The sequence below is a fragment of the Pararge aegeria genome, chromosome 2 (genome assembly GCF_905163445.1).
Source record: "Pararge aegeria chromosome 2, ilParAegt1.1, whole genome shotgun sequence".
In the NCBI taxonomy this organism is placed as follows: Eukaryota; Metazoa; Arthropoda; class Insecta; order Lepidoptera; family Nymphalidae; genus Pararge; species Pararge aegeria.
The window spans coordinates 13,979,724-14,005,060 of record NC_053181.1 but is presented as its reverse complement, the minus strand read 5'-3'; the positions used below and the strand labels follow the sequence as shown (position 1 = coordinate 14,005,060).

Genomic DNA, 25,337 nt, shown 5'->3' with positions numbered 1-25,337 from the left:
GTAGTCCACCACGCTGGCCTAGTGATGATTGATCGACTCCACACACACGCCTTTGAGTATATTATGGAGAAACTCTCAGACATGCAGGTTTCTTCACGTGTGCCCGAAGTGGGCCGGTAATTTCTTGACAATGAAGAATATTGAATGAATGCTGATATCGAAACTATATTTATATTGCAGAAAAGAGCTGTACGGTCAATATATAAACTTAAATCACGCGAATCCCTCCGTGAGAAGTTTAAAGAAATAGGCATACTTACTGTAGCTTCACAATATATTTATAACAATATAGTATTTGTAAGACAACAATTAGTCTAATTATTAGTCTTTATAAACAAAAAGTGGACATAAACAGTCGACTTACAAGAAATGGTCACAAATTAGTGTCATCTGCATATCGTCTGCGTAAGGTACAGGGATCATTTGTGGGATTGAGTATACGCTTTTATAATATGATTCCTAAGGTGATTTTGGACCTGCCAATGCACAAGTTTAAAGAATTTGTTAAAACACATTTATTACAGCGAGGTTACTATACAATTGATGAATTTTTTAATGACAAGGTTGCTTGGAAGCATCCGGCTCCGCTTTCAGCTCTCACAAGATAGAAAAATGAATGCTAAAATGCAAAATGTAAATTGTTGATGTTGGAAAAGAGCAACTGCTGAGTTTCTTGCCGGCTTCTTCTCGGTAGAATCTGCCTTCCGAACCGGTGGTAGAATCACTACAAACAGACAGACTTGACGTTTCAAAAGTGCTTATATTAGGCCTAATTAAAATAAATGAATTTAGAATTTTGAATTTTGAATGAATGAATGAACATACTTTTATTGCACACCACAAAAAGTACATTGAACAAAAAGAAAAGTATAACAAAACAACGTATACAATTTATACAATTTGGCGGCCTTATCGCTACATAGCGATTTCTTCCAGGCAACCAATGGCGATGATAAAAAACAGTTCCAGAATAAAGTTAGGTGGTGCATAAATACATATACCCCTAAAATACATATTTCATAAAATAAATATTCCAAGATTGCATCGTAGAAATTATTGGCTAATAGAGAGTTTTTATATACTTAGCCAGTTCCATAATATAAATATGTATTTACTAATAAACTTCAATTGACTCGAACTCTAGCGTCTCTAGCATAACTTATAGTTAACTTTCTGCTTTGCCTTAAAGCATTTCTTAAAGTCTTTGAGACCTTCTTGTTAATTTAAGTTTGTATTTACTATTCTGTAGAGTAGCAAATACTTAATCACAAGCCGTACATCACTAATATTATAAATGCGAAGGTGTGTCTGCTTGTGTTTTATTTATTTATTTCTTGATAGAATTAAGCACATACGAGTATAAAGAATGTACCCTGGAAATACACATAGGACGAAATTTCATCCCAGACAATAATTATTTATTAAAAAAAATACGTGAATGAAAATCTACTGAGTATAATAAAATTCTACATAATTGCAAATATTTCATCTGAATCGATTGAGATGAATCATAAAATTAAGTAATCAGTCAGAATTATGAATACTTATTTTCTGCTTCAGATACATACAATTTAATCCTCTAGACTGTGAGAGGGATACCTGCGCCCAGCAGTCAGACACTGGTCTTAGGGTGGTGATTATCATATAATGTAATTTAAAGCTAAAAAGCTGTATTAACCGTAAATCTACCAATCATTTTGAAAACTCGAGTCCGTTTGAAACAAAATCGTCGTGAATAGGCCATAACAAACTGAACTAACAGGTGCATCTTACGTCTATATTAGCAATTAAATTAACTTTCTTTTTTTCATAAAACATTTATCACGGAGTCTCCAATCCTGTAAATTTAATTTACACACCACTTAGAGGCACCATGCGCATCGTGTATTTACAGAACTCATATTTCAGTCTCGCCCTACAATCGGTTAACTTAGACGATTCATTTTGAACCAGTCAGTCTGTTCGACATCATTCAGTACAGTACATCCTGTAGACAATCTTTATTGAGATTTAAAAAAGTGATAACGCGTTCAGGAATGAAAAGTTTAAAGCTTGGTGGTACTGAAGGAAGAATTTAATTTCGGTTCTAAACTAGTATCTTGCTCGTTCGATATTCGAAATTTAGTCGGAATGAAGTGGTAAAAACTCATTTAAAGTGAGCGTTCCAAATTTAAGATATTCTAGTTTATGTTAAGGCTATAGACATTACGGTGTTTATTGATATGGCCAGGGGTTTGATAGCAATGTCGTTGCACGGGCTTGTGATAACGGGGGCTGTTGCGTTAGCGCTTTGGGCGTCAGGGGTGGCCGCGGGTGCTGCGCGCTACGATACTGCGACACCGCACACGCCGCCCGCCGCAAAGTACAAGTACATTCCTTTGCAGTAAGTTACTTTCATTATTTTTATGTGATTTTTTATAATAGAGTTCAAAAACTCCTGCGGAAACTGATTAAATTCTCGATTAAGATCCGTCACCAGGATGCATCTTTCTTTCTTTTATCTTTATGCATAATTTCACTAAGATCCAAAAGCTAGTTATTAATATTGATAAGAAATAAATATTAATAATTTAAAAAACTGTTCCCCGCATTCTTCGGCCGCATTTATTACGGTCGTTTAAAAATTAGCTCAATGCCAAAACTTAAGTTGAGTTTAGTTGCGCATTTTCAGTATTAGTAAGGATTGTATCTTCACATTATGTCTCCAATAGAAACGCAATATTTTTATTTCATCAAAATTGATGATAAATTATGAAAATGAAGCTTTAATTATTTAGTATTAAAAAAGTGCATATATTAGCTGCAGTTAAGGTTCTCGTGTACAAGCAGTAGCGTGTATATAGGGTTATGAACTATGCGGCAGATGAATCTAAAAAATCTGCAGTACGAATTATAAAAAGTTAAGGGTCGGTATTGTATGAGTTATTAAACGCCACGATTTTTTCCATTTTATATCATCTTCCCACTTATTGGATACTCTGTAAGTACGTAGTACGTACACTGTATGAACACACATGCTTACAGTTACGCGTTCGCTCATTTTGAAAATCGAATTGAAGACGCTGGATTGCGTACAAGAAGCTAGTGAACAAGGCTATAAGGCATACAAATCAAAAAGAGTTATAGCTCTACATTTTATAGTAATAATAATTGATTGACCAAGCAGATGGCACACCTGATAGTAAGTGGAAAACCATCGTCCATAAACACTTCACAGAGCATGTAAAGAGCACGTCCTACAACATGCCGTTAAGTGTCCATCAATTTGAGGTGCAGGTGACTGTAATAACAACGGCAACCACGCGCTTCAAACAGGAACACAGTTTTGCAACATTGCTGTTTAGCGGCAGAAATAAGCATAGCAGTAGAACTTCCCCGGACAAGCTCTATCATTAGAAACTCTACTACTACTTATTTTAGGATATGTTAGAGTTAACACTCTATGTGCTAGTTGGTTTAACCGATAATTTGCGGTTAAAAGATAATGATAGAGATAGGAAAAACACGTGAATATATGGTTTTATTTGAAGTTCCAGTGACAATGGTTTAGAAGAAATACCCGACGGAGATGAAACAGAGGATGATACTACAAGTTCGGGAATGCCAACGTCTGAGCTGATCCTAACACTATTCCGTACAGCCTTAGATGTTGTCAGAAAGATTAACAAAAATCGTGCCACATCAGCCTTGCCTACGACCGCTAGCAACAATACCGCCATTCAGGTTTGTAATATTCATTATTAAAATATTAGCAATTTTTCGCTTCTTAGTAACTTAACTTTTTCTTAAATTCTTAAATTTAAAAATAAAAATCTGAATAATTAAAAATTAATGCCTGTTTTACATAGGTGCCTCTAGCTTTGGATTTTCTAGTTAAGTACAAAAGTAAGTTATATCTTTATAACTTACTTTTGTATACAAATATTCTTCTTCTCTCTATACATTATTTTTATATCTATTTATCTATATAAAAACGAATATATGTTCGTGCGTGCCTCTCAAACATTCGAAATAAAATAGAATAGGGGTAGGTTCAAAAGAGATAATTAGAAAAATAACTGAAAATACCACCAAATCTCTTGAATATGAATTCTTGATTCGGATTAGTGAATATAATGAAGCTCTCGTGGTACGTTCACCGAGTTATCAAGTATTAAATAAAATCTTATGTTCGAAGCGAGAGAAATTTGGTACATTATGTCCGATCATAGAAAACGTAACTGCATTCGATTATTTCATAATTTTTAGGAGAAGATTGGCTTACACCTCCGAAAACACGTCGCAAAAGACTATTAGAAGAAGAAGAAGATAGATCTAGATAGATCTGGGAAATAATCAAAACCCATAACCTATTGGTTAAATAACGAGCATGAAAGATAGAGATTACAGAAAAAAAAGAAAAAAAAAAGAAAAGATAATTAAAAATAATGAATTAATTAATTTAATTGAAATTATTTAGAATCTTTTTGAGAAGGCCGTAGTGCCGTTCTTGAATATGATAGCCATAGTAATACATTAGCTAGTGGCGTGCACTTCATATATAGATAAAAGCACTAGGTACTATACTAGTATATAGTACGGTCGCTGAATGTATTTCTTGACGGGATTTTACTGAATTGACGATGTAACTTTGTTGTTTTGCATTGCTTAAGAAGTTAAGAGATAAAAATATTTGTATTGTTTATTTAATATTTGTTTTTAACTAATGTAGACGCACGGTTACAACCTTAAATGTCTGTTATTGTTTCATAAATGACCATTGAATGAATGACGTCTACCAATTGATAGACGTCCGGACGAATTCTTTCAGAGTTTAACTATTAGGAAAATAGATATTACGATGTCGTCTTTAGATTAGAAAATACATTTTATTAATGCATCAAATATTTACTTATTATGCTAGGACTTAAATCTGATAATACATCTAGTTTATTGCAAATTTGAAAATATATTTAGAAAATGTTTATCTAATAAAGTTGTACAGGCGGTAAGAATAGTAACCAACCATGAAAGAGGGGCATGCTAACGGCACTGTCTGAACTAGGTGACCGGGTGTCAACGCTAATTGTTCACGTTAGACGGTCAGGCCGGAACCCTTGTTTAGACATGCAATTGTAACCTTCAGCTTTGCCTTGAGTAGCGTGCGATGTGTATACACACATTTTTTGGAGAGAACAATTTGACCAACAACTATTTGATCGAGAACTATTTGATCTTATGTGCTCTCAGCTACTTAAAATAAAAAAGCGATGCATTCAAAGGTTCTGCATCGTCATGTAGTCAATATACTAGCTCTAACTTCATAGCTCAACATTAACTCGACTGTGAGATGGTTATAAAAAAAAAAAAACCTGGCTAAGTTTGTTGTGGGCTCTTCTTAGACCAGAGCGCGTTTGGAACCCTCCTAGCTTTAGTTTTAAGTTAATGAATGCAGTTCACTAACATTAATGTTACATGTTAAATGTATAAACGCTTCAACGTGCCTGTGATAAGGTCTACATGAATAAAACATTTTTCAATCTGAATTTGATCTGGAAAGCCCTTTCGGCTTCTGTTTTCCCTTAAGTAGCTCCAAATCATGATCAAATAGGTATAATCTAAGTAAAAAGATCTTTATTATCTTGGATCATAAGGATCATTATGGTAAAATCAGCCGTGATTTTATTAATAAAACTAGTAAATAGTTGGAGCTATATTAATTTTATTCATTACTTATTTTGTGTATGGGTGTGATACACAATGAATCATGTCGCAAGGATTAAACATTGTCCCATCCCATTGTTGTAGTTGCACCGAAAAACCGCTGGAAATGGCACATCAGGCTCAGGAAGAGGATTTGAGGACTACTACGATGAGCATCATTATCATGAGACCACGACCACTGAGAAACCATTGAAGCAGGGAAGATACACTGACCCCTGGGCTGGATACTACGACTGGATCATCAACGAGGGCTCCTTCAAGTTCTGGAGCGTCTTTCAGGTGAGATCAACATCATATCAACCTATTCCCGGCCCACTTCAGGGCACGGGTCTCCTCCCACAATAAGAAGGGGTTACGGCAGTAGTCCACCACGCTGGCCCAGTGCAGATTGATGGACTCCACACACCTTTGAGAGAACATTATTTAGAACTCATAGGCATGCAGGTTTCCTCACGATGTTTTCCTACACTATTGAAGCAAGTGATATTTGAATTACTTAAAACGCACATAACTTAGAAAAATTAGAGGTGTGTGCTGGAATTAGAACTCGGCCCCCGAAAGTAAAGTCGATCTCCTACCCACTGGGCTATCACCGCTTTTAACAGGTGAGATGATTAATTGTAAAAATAGTTTTTAGTGGTAAATTACCATTGCTCATTATTTTGACAACATTTGAAAATTTTCGGAGCTGACAGGATTTGAACCTGCGACTCTCTGGCAATCGCGGCCTGAGTGCTTTCCATATAAAGCTATGTTTATATGCATTTTAAAAGTTATAAAAATTGATAATTCCTCCACGTGTAGGTACAACTTTAATAAAAATTATAAAATCATTTGAAATCCTGGTTATTAGCTATTAATGTTGTTTATTAAACTTACACTTTTTTAACAGTTAGGATCGCCTAGTTATTAAATTTAAATCATAGGAATCAAACACGGTTGTGACAGTCCGTTACAGTCACAACCGTAGTGTCCAGGGTTCTTTTTTACCGTTACTCACAAAATCATCAGCATATATTGAGGGAGTTCCAAAATCAACAATCATGGGCCGCTCGGATCACAGCAAATTTTGAATTTCGGGTGGTAACCATTTACCATAATTACCACACTTGTGAGATAACTACAAAGTGTTTTTTTAAGAATTCTACGTAATCTGTTTATTTAGCTGTCATAAACATAATTTTCTAAGATTGTCACAAAAATGTTAGGTGAGCAAATAATTCCGACCTTAAATAATTCATTGTAGCGCATCGTACCGAAAAATTATCATTAGCCCTGTTTGTTATTTACCGCAAAAACAGTAATTCCGTTGTTTTATGGTTTACTTACCTAAGACAAGTAGAAGTCTATGGCTTTAGCAATGACATAGTTGTAATACGACGACCGTAAGTGGGTACATTACATTATGATGTATGGGAGGAAGTATTTTATGGCGACCTTGCGGCTTGCACGTCCCAACATTGTCACCAATTTGTTTGCTTCTGAATAAGTGCTTTAATATAAAGGACGGATTTATGTAAGTATAGTTAAACTTCATTTTCCCGTGTAGTTTTATTTTCTGAGATTATATTTTGCCTTTATATCGGAAACACGTCTTTAATGTTACGTTCGTCGGGAGCGTGATATAATTTTCACGGTCATATTTTAAGTGTTTCTTCTTTGTGTCTTCAAGCGTTTCCTGATATTTTTTACAACCAGCAAAGTGGTGTTAAATTAGCATGATGTGTTTTTTCCTGTACCAGCCCGGAGCCAGAAAATTGGCACTGACTCTGGTGTCCCGAAGAGCATGTAAAGCCGTCAGGTCCCGATTATTGTCACTTGTTATGTTTTTTATTTATCAATAGCCTATAACAGTCCACTGTAAGAGTTTGCCACGCTGGACAGATGCTGCTGCGCGTTCTCCGTTATATCCACTTAGTCACCTCGCACGACACCCCCCCACCCCCGAAAAGAGGAGGAGTGGTGACTGTAGTCTAATATGCCATTTACCACACAGACACCATCTTCTTGAAGGTCAATTTAGTTAAAGTCAGTTTATCATACTTTTTCTTGTCCAAGGCTAAATTGGATAATTCTCCGGCCGTCTGATTTCAATCAACTCCCCTATACTTCATAGGCAGGATTATTTTCGTCTGCCAATCCCTCGGTATCCTGCAATCTTCCCAGTTACAATGGCTTATAACAGTCGATAGCTATCATGATATGACCGAGGTATAGGAACTCTGTTTGATGGCTTCGATCAACTCGGCGTTGTTCTGGATGTACCCACTTACGGAAGCTTCCGACAATAATCATCTTCTAAATTTCTTGCCAAGTGGAAAATACGTTCCGAACCGGTATTGAGAAATATACAACTGACTGAATTGGTTCTACAAAAGAAAGCCTGTAAGGTGCTTACTTGAAATAAGGAATAACTTTGACATCTAATTTATCATAACCTACGTGATACATTTTTCCTTAATATCGTTGATGGATGTTAGGGAACAGTAGATTATTGGTAGCCAATGTGTACTTAACTTAAAGGTACTTACCATAATATTATTTTGTATTACAAGTGTATAAATCTTATATACATACGATTTGCTTAACGCTTGAGGCACTTAGGCACTTAAGATGCGTGATGTTATAATGCAAATAGACGTTTCAAGTTATCCCATTAATCTTTCGCTCATGAGCATATTATTTCCGTATCGATATAAAAGTTTATCTTCTTGAGAAGTCAAAAAAGTGTTGTTTCCGAAAGAGGCTGCACAGCGAACACGTATGAGTGACTCAGAGCGTGCGGGTCGTGGTATTGAACTTCACGCGCAGCCTGTTTCACTCGCGCAGATAAAAACTCAGCGTACACGTCATAGAGTAAATACTTAAACATACCATAGATTTATAGAAGTTAGCATGTTTTTTTTATAGTAATTTATAATTAACGGATCAAGCTGCTGGCCCGCGTCGTAAGTGGATAGCCACCGCCAGAGCAACATCCCGCTGGGCTTCCTAAAAAGTACTGCCCTCTCTACCTGATCCGAAGGTGTGAAGCCTCATGATTTACATCGCAACAACGCTCTTAAGACCGGAATACAGCAATGCTGCTTGGCAGCAGAAATAAGCATGGCAGTAATACATCCCCGGACGAATTTTGTCACAAAAACCTCTACTATCCACTAATAAAAAGCAACTATGGATATAGAGGTTGCATGTTAGATTCCCGAGTCGGTTGTAAATGTATAAAAATAGATCTAACTAGGAAATTTGTGTAAACAACTCCGCGAGCCTCGGAGAGCACGTTAAACAGTTGGGTCCGGTCGAACATGTGATGATATTCATTAAAACCCGCTACATTGAAACAGTATCCAAACTGCTACTACGAGAGAGGAGGTCTCTGCCAAGAACAAGCGCAATAATAGTATAGGATTTTAGTAGTAGCTAGTTAGAGCTTTTCGTGTCTAAGATCGTCCGGGACTCCTACTACTACTACAATTACTATCGCTATGATTGCTTCTGCAGCAAAGCAGCATTGCTGAGCTTCGGTCTGAAGGGCGTGGATCTGGAGTAATGTAATTGCCGACATTCGATCTGTCTCTGGTCGATGGACACAAGGCGGCATTTTGACGGACGTTTTCCTAGCATGCCCTGCGAAGTGTTGCTCATGGCTCATTGGCTCAAGTGTAGGTGTAGGTTTTCCACCATACTATCAGATAGTTTTGCTTGATTCGTCGAATTATGTCTGTTAAAAAGGTGTGATTAAGTCATGATCCCATGCTACCTTGAAGTAAATAATCCTAGGTTCTACTCAGTGGCGTGCACAGGGTATCAATGAAGACGATATAAATGAAGAAAATACCCAGTACGAGTTATAAATACTTAAGGGTTGGTTTTTAAAACTCTCTCCTTAAGTTTGTTTAAACTCTTACGGGAGATTTCCTTCATTTTATATCATCTGCATACCCTGTGCATACCCTCTATACACGCCACTGGTTCCAATTCCGGTCACTTTAATAGTTAAAAGAATCTCTTAGTCCAGGAAAACTCACGTTACATAATAAGCAAGCGTTTCTCACGTGTCTATGTCATCAAATGGGAATTCATGGGAAACAGAATATGTGTGACAAAGTGTGTTTATTGCAAAATCTTGTGAAAAGTTATAATTTGCTGCGTAGATAGTGGAAAATACCGCAACACACTATAAATTATTTATTAATGATCTTTCTAATGAGATATATCGACTTAGATAGTATTCGTAGCATTGGATTCGATAAGATAAAGTTTATGTTATGATACCTCTTTATAATTATTAATTAGTCGTAGGTAATATGTATTTTGGTATTTTTTTTATTGTTTATAAAAAATAAAAGGACTTTTTTAATATGTTATATCTATAATTTATGATTTTACATTAATTAAATATTTTAAGGTATTTACATGTACAAATACGCGTGGACACATCAAAAAATCTATAAAGATTGAAACAGCGATTTATAAGTCTATCAGTCGTTTGAACGGTACAAAAATCAGAAGTAGCAAAAAAAAATTTCCCATGTTATTCTTATGGAAATTAAACAAATGCGACGAAGATAATCTTAATATAAATAGTAAGGGCTCACATTTTCACAGAAATTTTTTTACACCGTAAAGATACTTTTGAAATTTTTTTTTGGATCACCCTAATATATACTATGACAATACACACCTTTTCATCTAACCCCAAAGTAAGCGTAGCTTTTGGTGTGGGAACTAAGATGACTGATAAATATTTACTAGAATAACATACATTATTACTTATAATATACAGATTAACACCCAGCCATTGAGAAACATTTTGTTTACCACAGGAGCATTTTCCAATTGTGGGAATCGAACCCACAGCCTCGGATTCAGAAAGCAGGGTTGTTGGCCAATCGGCCGTCAATAGACCAGTCGGTGTCGAATCTGTCAAGTTCACGTCTCTAGGTCAGACAAGTTTACGTACATAAGCGAGTTACAATAACAATTACATAAGCCAGGCAGAGATCGCTGGTAATTATTATATACACGATGTGGTAGTTAAATTATTAAAGATTGCTAGATGATTTATTCACATAATTATGCAAGTTTGCAATGACAATGAAATCATTAGATTTCGCAATTGTTTATTGCTGTTTATATCACAAAAAATATGCTAACCGAATATATATAAAAAAAATACCGGATCAAAATTTTTGTTTTATTCCACTACAAGTTAGCCCACGCAATCACACCTGGTAGTAAGTAATGTAGCAGTCTAAGATGGTAACGGGCTAATCTGTAAGAGGGTATGGCAGTTCTATTAAATCTAACCCCTAATCGGTTTATACGTGATATATGACCAGAACGCTAAATCGCTTTGCGTAACGTGTTTGTTGGCAGCCACGGCCAGACCAGACCAGAAAAAAATTATAAATTTCCAACTTGTCCCTGCAGGCAATCGAAGCCGGGACTTCCCTCTTAAAACTATAGCGCGTAACCGCTGCGCCAACATCAAAACTCAATACTTGCCTATACAATAAATATGGGGGAAGTTAACTAAGAGATAGCTAATAAGCTCTGGTTGCAACAACGGGAATTCGTCGATTGCGCGCGCTTAGGAATGTTGACTCAAGTCGATAAATGGGTCACCGACTTTAGAAGTCCGAATTTAGCCTCCGTGTCTCGTAGAGCAAGTTACGCCATCGGTCACGTTTCGATACCTATTAACATTTCTTTATATATATAAATGTCAACGGTTTTTGACTTAGTGCCGCCAACCTGTTAAAGAAATAGATCAGCGTGGTGGGTCTTAGTTCTATATCACACTAGTGGTGTAACGTTAACTCGCTAATAACGATGATTAAATATATAAATGTCATCTTCAATATAGTTGTTCAAATAGCAACCTGTAAATTTTATATATGTGTATAACTAATGGTGCCAATTATTTTATTGTTCATAAATCATTATATCTATCTGGACTGATTTGACATATATTAAAATATTGCTATCCTTTTCCAGGACATACATTTTGATAAGGACATCATTATTTTTGGCCAGTTCATTTAGGTGTAGAGATTCTCAATTCAGTTACATAGCAATCTCTTCCATGCAGCGTAACAGTAATAGCGATAAAGGTTTATATTTTCATGGATTTATATTTGTTTTTCCTTTTCAGCTCTTCACAGCGGCGGTGCTTCTCTACGCGTGCTTATCTGCCATCTATTACGCCAAATTCAATCCTATCATTCCGGATTACAGTTTAGAGTACGATGACTATTTCCTAGAACGTAATTCAGGTAGAAAAGCTAGAAGTATAGACCCCTCAAATACCCTTTCAGGGCTAAGTTGGATAAATCCAATAACGTTTCAGTTCATTCTGGACGCGATATCGAACCATTATGAAAATCAATGACAATACATTAAAATAAAAAAATAACTTAACGTAAGTCATTCCAATAATATACCACTGCTGGGCACTTGAAGTAAAAAAAAAAGTTACACCTAAAGAGTAAATTTTTCATGATTATAAAATAGTTAACAAATGACGTGACTTAGTATATGGCTGGATTTAATACCGTTAACGAATTCAGGCAGCCGTACAGCGTTTCAAACTTGGAACGCTTTGGGGTTTTAATACCGACCCGACCTTCAGCGACAGTTCGGAGGCTGTCAAAATTAAATCCCTTTTTACTTCTCGGGTCTGGGATTAATAGGTAGAGGTTTTAATGTTAAATTTAAATAAAGTTCCGTTCTATATAGGTAAACGACAGCAATAGCTTAGATTAGATAGTCGAATGTAAGAAGCTTTTGTTAACCTGTATTAAACTGATCCGATTCTATGGAACTTTGGGAAAGCTCCCTGTGATCACTTATTGTTACTTTAAGATTATTTTATATTTACCTAGATAAGTAGTATAGTGTGTAGTCAAAAATATGCTCAATTACGTAGATCTTCTAATTAGGTAAATAATTCATTGCATGCTCAAATCTAGTTCCTAGGTTTTTTCCTTCTTTATAACTAAGCTACGCTAAGATAAATTGTTTATTTCAAGACCGGAATAAAATCCAAGTTTTTTTATTTACACGTAGTTTTTTTTCTGTTAAGCAAATTGCAACATAACGAGATTGTGCGTATTAAAAACTTTAATTTACATATACGTGGAGTGAGTTATTTGGTAGATTAAACTAACATAAGACGAGGTTGTGAGTTTAATGCATGACTAGCTAATATTGTTCCTATGTATGGAGCAGGAAGCATAAAACAGGACCGATAAGGAATTCCAGTTTCTTTGAACGTGTTTATTTGTGCTGTTTGTGTTGTGCAAAGAAATTTTACGACTTCTTTAAAGACTTGGTGAAGTTACTTGAAATATCTTCGGAATGTTTCTTAATATGTTTCGAGTCTTACCTGCTTTAAGAAATATAACGAAATGGTAGTTTCTCTGAAAGACCGAAATTTTAAACTATTCGAAAGAAAAAAAATCCCGAAAAAGTTATAAAATTATTAAACTGGCAGATTTTGTAATCTTAAAAATTTAATTTTAGATTTATTTTACAACGACTTGTAAACAACAAAATTCATGCCTCAGTTAAAGGTACGAAAGTTGTAAAATACGGACTAAAAGCATTTTGTGACGTAAATAAGGATCCCCAATTTTAACACTAACAATTTAAAATAATATAATTTAACATTAATAATGGTATCAATGTAGAATAAAGTAGAGCAAAAAAATTAGAAGATACCTTAAAGCATAATACACAGTGGACAATATGTTCGCAAAATAAAGACATAATATCAACAAATGTTTGATGGTTCACATATAATAATGATACCCATTTACGCTTGTGTAAATACGTAGAAACTCTAATTTGCTAAAGTATGTAATACATACTACATTATTTTACGTTATACATACATGCTTTTTCAGCAGCACTAATATATTGCTTGATTTTCATAGCCAAATAAGCTTATCTCTAGACAATGCGCGTCAATACGATGAAAATAATGCGCTTCTTTTGGCGGAATACACACACGTACATCGCAACGCGACCTGGCATCTATCTGGTGGAAAGGCAGCTTTAAGGCTGGCAGTGGTCGACCCAGGGTTCGACGGCCGGTCGCTCGGACTACTCTAGGATATTCACAGGATGTCGCTAACACCGCCAGGCAGCGTGCAACGTAAAATTACTGAGCATTGTTATATTTACGTTTTCTTCTAACTGTATGACTTATGACTCATCTTTTTTTATCTCCATCTTAATATATATAAATCTCCTGTCACGATGTTTGTCTGCGATGGACTCCTAAACTACTTAACTGATTTGAAATTAAATTGGCACACCGTGAGCAGTATGGTCCAACTTAAGAGATAGGATAGCATAGATCTTTAATTATAGTCGCAATTTTATTTTATTGCAAATTATTTGTCTATAATTAATTTACAGTCACATGTTTTATATATATACTACTATACTCATTTAAGGCTTAGCGATACTGAATACTTTACAAACTAAATCAAACGCAGACGAAGTCGCGGGTAAGAGCTAGTATAATATAAATAAGTACAGTTTCCAACGCAAATAATTTATTGTTATACATACTAACGTTTATGTTTAAAGTTTTATTAGGCTTTTATGAAGATACTTACTACTTGTAACTTATTGTTAAGTAATCTATTTTATTAACGGAAAAGGTCATAGCTATCATCGCAGTGTAATGAACTTATTTCATAAAAGTTTGCTACAATGACAATTTATTTGTATACACATAGTAGCAAAACCCAGCTTCTTAATACACTTTATACTTTTTATACGTAACGTAAATTTTGACAGTATTTGTCTACAATGTACTAATAATTTTAAGTCACAAATTGTGCTTGTGTATAGATATCACATATTAGAGATTACGTAATAGGGAGTCAGGGCCGAACACATTTATTACTTATCTTAGCAAATAAATAAACCCTGCCTCATTCTCAATTACCTAAGACAAGCGAATACCCCAGACAAACAGACTGACAAAAAAAAAACGTATAAAGACGTTTAAACGTTCTAAAGACGTTATGTTATAAATTGACGGCCGATTGGCGCAGTTTGCAGTCCTTTCTGAGTCCAAGGCCGTGGGTTCGATTCCCACAAATGGAAAAGTTTTGTGCGATGAGCATGAATGTTTTCCAGTGTCTGGGTGTTTATATGTATATAATAAGTATTTATGTATATTATTCATGAAAATATTCATCAGTCATCTCAGTACCCATAACACAAGCTACGCTTACTTTGGGGCTAGATGGCGATGTGTGCGTTGTCGTAGTAAATAAATTATAAATTAGTATATAAATTATAAATTATTAAATTATAAATTATTAAATTATAAATTATTTCAAATAATAATGATTATGAGCTTAATTAAGACACTTAATTTTTATTTATTTCTATTGACAAGTTAAGATAAAAAAAATACAAATCTGTTATCAGTTCAGAACTCGGCCAACAGATAACGTTTCGCATCGCGGGCGATTATCGAGCGAGAGAATATCAATTAGGCTATCTCACGCTTCAGCGGTAAACCACAACAGTTTCCGTACTTATGCGGTTCCCTATCGCTTTGCGTGCGCTTCTCTTAGCTGACGCGACACCGTTACGTCCGAGAGTTGGGTATTGCTGTGGTAGAGTTGAGGTTGTTAGTGCATTTTGCTTTGGACGGGTTGCCGCGCCAGTTCAACGCTCAAGCGATGCGCAAACGCACAGCCTTTAAGGCAGTTATACCGCGCGGTTGTCTTGCATTCGTTCAAACAGTACCCTAACGCGATTAACGGGCACACAGTTGTTTTACGAACAAATAAACGAAGTAAGTGAAACAGTGTTTGTTTAGTAACAAAAAACTTCCTGGGAGTGCTGAGCTGCTCTATTTTATGGGTAAGTCATTCCGAATTATTTTTAAACCTTAGACATAACAGTCCGACATTTACTAGGTCAAAAATAAACACATACTAGTATGTGACAAATCTTCATATCCATTTAAACTAAAATGGATAACTGACATTGAGCAGAAACACTTAAGTTTTTGTATGTTAATAATAAATAAATTATTAATTGCTGTACATGATGGATAATTAAAACAACAATTAACTGCTAAAGGTTCAAATATGTGGATAATCCAATCATCACGTAGGTATTAATTAATGTTAACGTAATTCGTGAGTATAAAACAGTTCATGGTGTTAATGAACTTTAAAAACCTTTACGTAGTGTAAACCTGTAGGTAGTTATATATATTTGAACATAACCTTTAGCAAGTTTTTCGTACTGGCAAAAATACCCTGCCTAACTAATCAACTATCCCGATTTTAAGAAGTGACCTAAGCTTTAGGTTATAAGGTTTTATCTAGACTGTATTTATGTCGATAAAATTTATGATTATCCTTCCTATAGGTGTGATCGAATCAGGTGAAGCTTGACAATATAAAATAAAATTAATCAACATAACAAAAACATAAAACATAAAATAAGTTAAACTTTACTACATATTACTACTATTTATTTTCATAATCTACATACAACAATATAGTGGTATGGATGACGCCTGACTGTATCTGGTTAAGGTTACCGTATGATTTATGCAATTGCAGTTTCATTAAACTTCATGTCCATCATACAAGTGGGAGTAACATAAATATTTACTTTATGATCGTAATGCCTATATCAGTTGAGAGTAAAGTGTGATATAAAAATATAAAAAAAAGAAATACAGTAATAAGCAAAAACATTAAATATACAATAATTACAAGTTAGAAATATCTGACTCCATGCAGCTCGACATGTAGTTGTTGTATATATAGAGCTTGTAGATTGGAGAGTCGTATCTATCCATCAACGCCTTCAGAATATTGTTACTGCTTACCTATGCTCTTTTCATCAAGGATGCTATTCGTTTCCTTCTGATCAAAAAAGTCATCGGTATAAGCTCTCGCGAACATTACAGAAACACTCCAATAACGCGGTATATACTCATAGTATATTTATGAATAAACTTACCTGTAACTACGAAGTAGAAGGCCTATACTCTCAGCACGGCTATCCGAGGCAGTAGACAAAAATTTTTCCCTCGATTATATCCACTCATGCTAAAGCACGGCATCACGGGAAAGTCTATTATTATAATAAAATAAGTTTATGATTTGCGTATTATTTTCACCTATGCGCCCATGCTCGGAAAGTGAATTAAGTTACGGCAGGGGATACATTTGGTCCTTTTCAACTGGGAAAATGCTCTGCCCCCGTGCATGTGTGAGACGGTGATGATAAGATACCATTATGCATAAAAGTGAAATTATAAATTAAATAATAAATACACGCGTTGTATAATTTCCCTTGAAAAGACATCAACGAACCTATTGCTCCGTGCATGCGGTAAAACTTGATATCGATACATTACTGTGATGTCAAACAGGTTTGCTTGTATGTATATGTATAATATATTTACACTCTTCATCATAATTATTCATATTATCACAGTTATATCGTAATTTATCAATCGTATAATATGTAAAACTGGCAGCTACGATGTTGTGCTCGCAGTTTTTTTTCTGTTTTACCGTTTCTCGCGATAGACAAGCATTAAGAATGTAGCCTAAAACATTCCTTGCGAAGCCTTCCTCCTGATTTTAAGGTAAAAAAAATCGTCTGTATTTTCGTTGTCTTTTTGCGGTCTCTGATTTGAATCTTGTACAGATTCTTTTATAAAAAAAACTGTCGTCATCATCAACATTCTTCTCAGATTAGGTCGCGTTTGGATTCTCCCCGTTACTTTAGTCTTTTAAGACCAAAACCAATTATCACCGCCTCCAAAACCAATTATGATGCATGGAACCTCTCTCAAGGAAGATCTAAACATGATTGTCTCGATTTCTTTGCACTGAACCATTCCATACAAAAGTGGCAATTATTTTAAGTACCTGATACTAGATATTTGTATGGAAAAGTATCTATAATCTTAGGCTATCCAAATCCTGACTGCTACAGTAGTAAAACGCTAAATGTATTTTTCAACTCGTAATAGGTAAAAGTACGAGTATAGTGATGAGTGATGATTGTTCCTGAATAATCCATGAATAGATGAACGTTAGTAAATTTAATGGATGGACGTTGCTGGATCCCGACGCGGTGGATGGATGACATTAAGCGAGTCGCAGGGAGCCCCGGTGGACCCGATTAGTGGCACGAAACCGCGGTATTTGGAACTCCCTACAAAATACCTATGTCCAGCAGTGGACGTCCTTTGGATGACATGATGATGATGATGAGATTGGACGTGTTCATACGGTATCTTGTAGGGAATTGCACGATTTTGTGCCTTGAACTATATGAAACTTTTGAAGACAAAATATAAACGATTACTTGCTACTTACTCACTTGTTGTGATTTGAATTCTGTTCTGATCAGTCCCGTATCAGCATTTTGGGACCACAACGTTCATATCGGCTTACTTCCGACAGCCGTGTCTGCTTTGCGATTCGCTGATAGTCGGTGATGCTATTTTGCCTGAAAAATATAGCAAAAAACCTGCTACTGAAACTGAAATACAAATAGGTACACCGTATTCAAGTCAAGAACTAAAATACTTTATAAAATTTATACCTTTTAGAAATCTTGATTGAGAATCCTCAAGCACTACTTGCCCTTTTAAAACAAATTTTAAGGTTTTTTTCACTTAACGATAACAAGTTAGCGAATAACCATGATATAACCTGATGGTAAGTGGCAACTTTTTACGGTAATGGAAAAGCCCTATATTTCAGTTACATTAAGTTGAATTCCCTAATTGGTGTAGAGGAGAATGCCCGGATGTGTCTATAACGAGGATCAAGGCAATGCTTAAAGAAGTAAAGCCTAATCTAAGGAGATTCCGAGGCATACATCAAGCGTTCCACAATAGTTATCACCTAAGAGTTGGTGTAATGTTTTTTTATATGAACATCGAATGATTTACATTAGGTATTTGATATAGGCGAAGTTTAGTGAAAACGGGCCAATTATACCTAGAACGCCTTGTTGTATAGCTTAGCTGGTAGAGTGGTAAACTATAGCCACAGTTTAAGCAAAGAGGTAAAATAAATCGTACAGAGTTCTGACGAAGTCTGCTAGACAAAGCAATTGTTTGGTAACCGGCTAGAGAGGAAAGAACCCTTACTGGCCTCAGTAGTACGTGTCCTTTATTTACAAAGCCTCTACATATTACTCTACATGCTGACCTGACACTGCCTAGATGATGTCGTTATTTACGGCAAATATAAAGCTACGTCAAGCTGCTGAATCCCTTCTTTAATTATACCAGACCGGATGTAGGATATTTAGATATTAAAATACTAATCAAATCCATGACCCTACATGTATAAAACCAACGCGCACGCCACTGGGTCACAGTCGTTATAAAATAAAACACGTTTAAATAGGAGATAAAATGTAATCCAGCTAAATATAAGCACAAGAATATAGAAGTGCCGTTATAAAACAGCCAGCACGTTACAATAATTAAAGACCGGTTAAATTTATTTCATCCGGTGACTCATTCTATTGCAGGTTTTATTCTAAAGAAGGCACATCGTATATACACAAACAATTAATCTTAAAATAAATAACTACTCTAAGAAACAAATTGTTTGTTATTGTTAGGTTTTTTTAATTTGATTAGCTAGTTGGTACCTAGTTAATGGTTTGAGGTTAACAATTTAGTTTAATAGTTAATCAAATAGACTTAAATACCTAGAGTTAAACAGCGTCGACTTGCATTGTTTAATTTAGTTGCTGATGCTGGTTGTATATAAACATACTCCTCCATCAGTATAATATAACAATTATGAGAATTCGATCTCAGGAGATGTTCTGTCTGTTCTGGAGATGTCTGATATTATTCTAAAGAATTTAAAACACTTGTACCATGCTGCCACAATGTTTGTCTGCTGGTTTAGCTAACGTACTGCAACTCTCATGCCAGTTTTCACCAACGACGAACAAAGTTATTCCTAAGTAAGCAATGCCTAATCAAAGAAGATTCCTAGGCATACATTTACCGTTCCCCAATCGATTTTCTAAAGTTGTCGCCAGGTTATTTTAACTTAGGTAACCTCCTATCGTTTTATCTTCGTAAGAAATATATATACATATATACTCAATAGTTATGATAGAGTTAGGGTTTTAGGGCATACAATCGATACACAAATGTTTATACCGACAACAATTTGAAATTGACGAATTGATGGAATGACATGTTGCTTATTTTGTCTTTATTGAAGTTATCTATACAATTTTATGCATACAAGCGCGTCGTAAGGAAATCCTGTGATCAGTCAAGTCCGGAAAACGTAACTACTATACCATACATTATTAAGATATCATCTAACTGCTCTTATATACTTGGTGACAAATGCACATATATTAACTTAGAATATTTGTAGCGTGTTCAAGGAATCTGTTTACGTTCCATATCGGCCACTTGAACAAACCCAAATATAAATATTAGTTGCTATAAATGTACCACAGATGAGGGACGGTCACACAAGGTTTTGCAAGTGTACGGCAATAACGAGCTGGTAAAACGCATGGTGCCGTGTGGTGACCGATCAGAATACATTTGTAACCACTCCTCCTCTTCCCGCCTAACGTTCGAGGTGACTAAGGATTATAATGGAAAACGGGCTGCAGCGTGTATTATTATTATTATGCTTAAATTATTTATTGCACACACAAAAGCAAAATACAAAGAAAACACAATAGATAAAATAAAAAAAAAATCTGTGCAATTTATTCACACACGGCGGAAGTGTAACTTCTGAAAAGTAGCCTACGAAAGATTGAGGTGGATGTAGAGTATCAGAACTAATAGGATAAATGTAAGGTTTATTATTTAGTTAATAGGTAAAAAAATGTTTAATGTTTTCTATCTGTCTGTCCTATACATTTATGTGTATGTTTCTTTATCTAGATATTATTCGGTTTCCTTGGTAACTTAAACAGATAAAATAGTATGAATGTTTCGGTCTCATTCTTTGCCGGCTTCATCCTACACATTTTTGTAATTGTATCGTACCTGTCGTTTTATCTAAAGAAAATATTCTAAAGAAGTTTCACCTTAAAAAAGTAATAAAAAAAACTAGTTTAGGTGTACCAAGGCGGTCTTATCGCTAAAGCGAACTATCCCAGACAACCTTTGGCGTGTACTACTACCGTCTACTGCGATCAACCGTCTGCCCAGGTGATTATGCGAAAATTCTACCCTTTCAGAGTGTGTGCAGTGGACTGTTAAAGGCTATTAATGAACGCATGGTAGAGGAATACCAGGCATCGAGATGATGGGGACGAAATCTGTTTCTTTCGTATGTTTATTCACTAAGCCACAAAGCGACTTTCGTTTCTTTTTAGGTCACAATATTATCTATACTTATAATAAAACTGTAACAGGAAGCTTTCTGTACATTTAATATATTTTGAAAATTTTGACCGGGGGATTCCTTATAATCGATATTTTTGTCTGTCTGTCTGTCTGTCTATCTGTGTGTACTACTAAATGAACTACTAAATGGATTTAAATAAAATTTGGTATAGTGGTAGCTTATATTCCAGGTCACCATATAGGATACTTTTTATCCCAATATACAATAAGTTCCTCCGGGTACACGGAATCACGCGAAAGCGTGATGCCCGGACAGTGAACTACTAAATGAAGTACTAAATTGATTTAAATAAAATTTGGTATAGTGGTAGCTTATATTCCAGGTCACCATATAGGATACTTTTTATCCCAATATACAATAATTCCTCCGGGAAATGGGAAGAAAATTTTTCTAAGATTGAGAAGTTGCGCGGGTCAACTAGTTTTATGAATAAACAGACTGATACAATTATCGCTTAAAACAACAAATTACTAATATGGAAACAAAACCAGATATATCTATGTAACTATTATGTAGATAGCTAAATAACGGTCATTTCCCGTTGGAATACTCTTTTGTGTTGACGATGAGAAAAGGCTTCCGGTGTTGAGAACAAATATTTCGAAATAAATAGCATTGTTGAAAAATCCGCGAAATTGATATTATTGATTAAGATTTCCGTATTTCATTTATTTAGAGGCAGTTCTGTAGGGAAATATAAAAATTTACATTTGTAATCGGGTCGTATTAAGTGAGTTTGATAGAATCAGTCACACCTCGTATTACGCAAACATAATGAATATAGGTCGTATACAAGGTAACACGCTAATATCCCAGATGTAATATTTAATTAGGCAGGTAATAAAGGAAGTAGTTAAATATTAAATGTAGATGATGATTCTACATCTACATTCGGCAGTTCTATCATCCCAGTATATAAATGTTTGTTGGATTATATCCGTAATTTTGGTAATTTATTAAAACAGCAGATCACAAAAACGATTTATGTTGCTTGAATCATTATTATCACGACAAAATATACGGAAAGATTTTACCGTCTCACTGGATTTCTGACCAAAGTTAAATATCGAGAAATGAGAATAGATGGTAAACACAAGTAGGTATATAATATTCTTCTGAGTAGGAATATATTATCCGTACATTTTTAAAGTAGTAGTAAGATAACACTAAGATATTAATGTATAATACAACCCACCAACCTGCATTGGAGCAGCGTGGTGGGTCTATGCTATAACTCTTTTCTGTGAGAGACGGGCCCTGTGCCCAGCAGTGGGACGTTAATAGGCTGTGGATGATGATAGAATAACTCTCAGTGTGCATGGCCTTGATTCTTATATTAGAATGTAAAAGTTTTTCACAAAATTCTGTGACTTAAAAATTGAAGACGTATCATAAGATTCATCACATGAATCATTTCGTGCGTAGTGCTATGGGAAATAAGGGCCCTGTATAATAATTATCCACCCTTTTAGCTCTTTGATACCACATCAACACATAAAAATGTAATCAAGCACAACGATCCCCAAAAAAAAAATTGAACTACATGATCCTCTTACTTTTTTTTTATTGCATTATTTGTCAAAAGTTTCTAACGCGAAACGCACTCCAAATATAAATGACTGGTACAAATGTATCACTTAGAACGCAATCTAATCTCCGAGGCACGTATTCGAAAAAAGGGTTAATTTAATGTTTAATCAACTGGTCCCATTCAAATGTCTCATCCAATATAGAAACAGAATAAGTAACCAACGTTTCATCGGCTCGTTTTATCGCCGACCTTGACGAGAGAAATTCTTAAGCTTTTTTCATTTGTTTTTGCGATGCGAAATGAACCATTTTTTTTAATTTTTGTTTGTAAATGACACGAAGATGTTTTACGGAATGTTTTATGTAACGTTTTTATCTGTAACAAGCGTCTTGACTTTATACCTACTACAGGACTGTAGTGTCTTTATCCTCTATGCCTACAAGCATAGCTTGGTATTTGTTAGTTAGATTGTAATTTTACCAACTGTTTAGAAAGCTTTTAAGAGCACGTTTGGGACCTAAATGAATATAAAAAACCGTCACGAAGTTATGAACGGAAGTTGATTCACAGCGTGTATTTTTTTAATTAAATTCTATTTGTAATGGTTGAATAATTCGCCGTACTTGTACATAACATTTTTTGGTTATCATGTGATATAATGTAACATCTAAACCACTTTTTTTTAACCTTTTTGTAAAAAAGACATAATATCAAATACAAGATATTATCTCTTTTTTACATACTTATGAAGACGAATAGGTACAGGTCTCAAATGGTGATTTAATTTCTTTTTATTTTGCGCCCCATAGCGAAATTTCAAAAAAGAGCCACAAACATGAATTAAATTAATATATAAATAAGAAGTGTTTTATTTGGTTTTTGTTAATTATCGAATCGCAGAAAGCATCTCTAACTTATCCAAGTAAAGTAATATTTTAATTGCTTTAATGGTAAAGAACGTTCTCCAAAATGTTGCAACAGGCATGTGAAACCCACAAATCTGCACTGAGTCAACGTGGTTGACTACGGCTTCGTAGTGGGCCGTTAATGGGTTGATATGATGATGATAAAATCTTATTGGTTGAACAATTTAGTATCTTTGCATAAACCAACTTCAGCGCAGACTTTATAATATTACTACCATACTAAGCTTAGAAGTTGGTCTACTCTTAGCTTAGTACGGCCAACTAGACAAAGGTCTCAATACAAACAATAACAAACCAACGATGATAATCGTTATACGTTTATTAATTTGTAATAGGTATTTTACACATTAGGCACGCTATGTTAATGACAGTCATTTAAATGTCCCTGGTTTACCGTGAGCACTACTAAATGGAGATCAGTATCCGTTCAGTCCTTGTTATAGATTTTATGTTAATAACACAATAACATAGCTTACATATGGATATTTAGTAAATAGGCACTCAATCATCATACTCATCGATATTAAAATTTTTAGTTTGCCTTGACCGGAGTTTTAGTGCAGTTTTAGTAAAATTTAATCGAATCTAAGTGTTTTGCAGTATGAACAATGATTTCTACGTGATCAGAACTAACGAGATCCCTAGAAGAACCAGTGTTATTGACATAGCTAAGCGAGTCGCGAATCTGAAGTGGTAATGGGCGGGCAAATAGCTCGGTCAATGAACTTTGGGATCTTAGGGGGCTAGAATGACGACCCGCATCGGTCAGCGCAGCGTTGTCGGCCCCTAATAAGGTGGACAGATGACATAAAGCCGCCCAGGACCGTGGATTTTGTAACTCCCCACAAAATACCTATATCAAGCAGTGGACGTCGATGGTTGAAGTGATGATGATGATGGAGACGTGTTGTTGTATTCCTCATGATATTTAATTGCAATCTAATTTCTTCGGGCTTGCTTTATTAATACTATAATTTCTTTTCTCATTAAATATATCCCTCAATACTTCCTGTCAGGGGATATAATAATCGTGCCCACCTGCTATATGTAAAGCATGGGAACAGGGAATAGGAGAAGTTTACTCCGGTTTGTTATTACACACTTTTTTAATTGGATATTAATTCCACTTGTGCGCCAGGACTCTGAGAGTTGATAAAGCTGTGGGGGAACATAATTTTTTTATCCTTTCCCCGGGGACATAATTGTCTGCTGCCCATGCTAGCCGCGCTGAAATAGAAACATTCATAAAAGTAACATTCGATGTATCTGAAATAATAAGATTTAGTCTGAGAATGGTTTCGCAAAGCAAGCCAGAAGATAAACACAACCAAACGAAAGCAGTTTTGTAAAGTTTTTTGTTTGCATGCGGTTAAAGTCTGTATGCGCTGTCTAAATACTTCGGCTGGCCAAGTGCGCATTGGTAGACTTCACTGTGTTTTGAGAATGTCGTAGGGAACACTCAGGCATACAGGTTTCCCCGCTATGTTTTCCCTTAACCGTTACAGCAAGTGATATTTTAATTTTTTAAATGAAAAACACAATATAATATTATATACTAAAAAATATTGGTTTATAGTAATCGAAAGAAACTCCTTGCGTTAGCATTCTGTGCTTTGATGCTTAAGGTCCCACGGGAATTAGTACCAAACTGGGCCATTGCATAGCGTGGTCGGGCACAGTTTTAAATATTCTAATAATTTTATTTAGAACCGTGAGTGAGTCGTCGATCAAAAGAAGCACCTAGTA

The 25,337-nt window shown here is 35.2% G+C and overlaps 2 protein-coding genes across 3 annotated transcripts in view; both read left to right on the top strand.

Annotated features, from left to right (window-relative positions):
- The first annotated feature begins 2,222 nt into the window (after window positions 1–2,222).
- Window positions 2,223–12,097, top strand: LOC120635016. The gene is made up of 4 exons (XM_039905927.1): window positions 2,223–2,383; window positions 3,531–3,723; window positions 5,788–5,982; window positions 11,861–12,097. The coding sequence occupies exons 1-4, from the start codon at window positions 2,223–2,225 to the stop codon at window positions 12,095–12,097; spliced, it is 786 nt and encodes a 261-aa protein (XP_039761861.1).
- A 3,359-nt stretch (window positions 12,098–15,456) lies between these two features.
- Window positions 15,457–25,337, top strand: part of LOC120634571 — a 76,212-nt gene continuing 66,331 nt past the window's right edge. For both annotated transcript variants that reach the window (XM_039905285.1, XM_039905276.1), the window contains exon 1: window positions 15,457–15,600. The gene's annotated coding sequence lies outside the window, so the exon portion shown is untranslated. The remainder of the gene's footprint in view (window positions 15,601–25,337) is intronic.

Coding starts and splice junctions, on each gene's coding strand:
- LOC120635016 (XM_039905927.1), top strand. CDS start 2,223: ATGGCCAGGGGTTTGATAGCAATGTCGTTGCACGGGCTTGTGATAACG. Junction 3,724..5,787: donor GCAACAATACCGCCATTCAG/GTTTGTAATATT, acceptor CCATTGTTGTAG/TTGCACCGAAAAACCGCTGG. Junction 5,983..11,860: donor AGTTCTGGAGCGTCTTTCAG/GTGAGATCAACA, acceptor TTTCCTTTTCAG/CTCTTCACAGCGGCGGTGCT.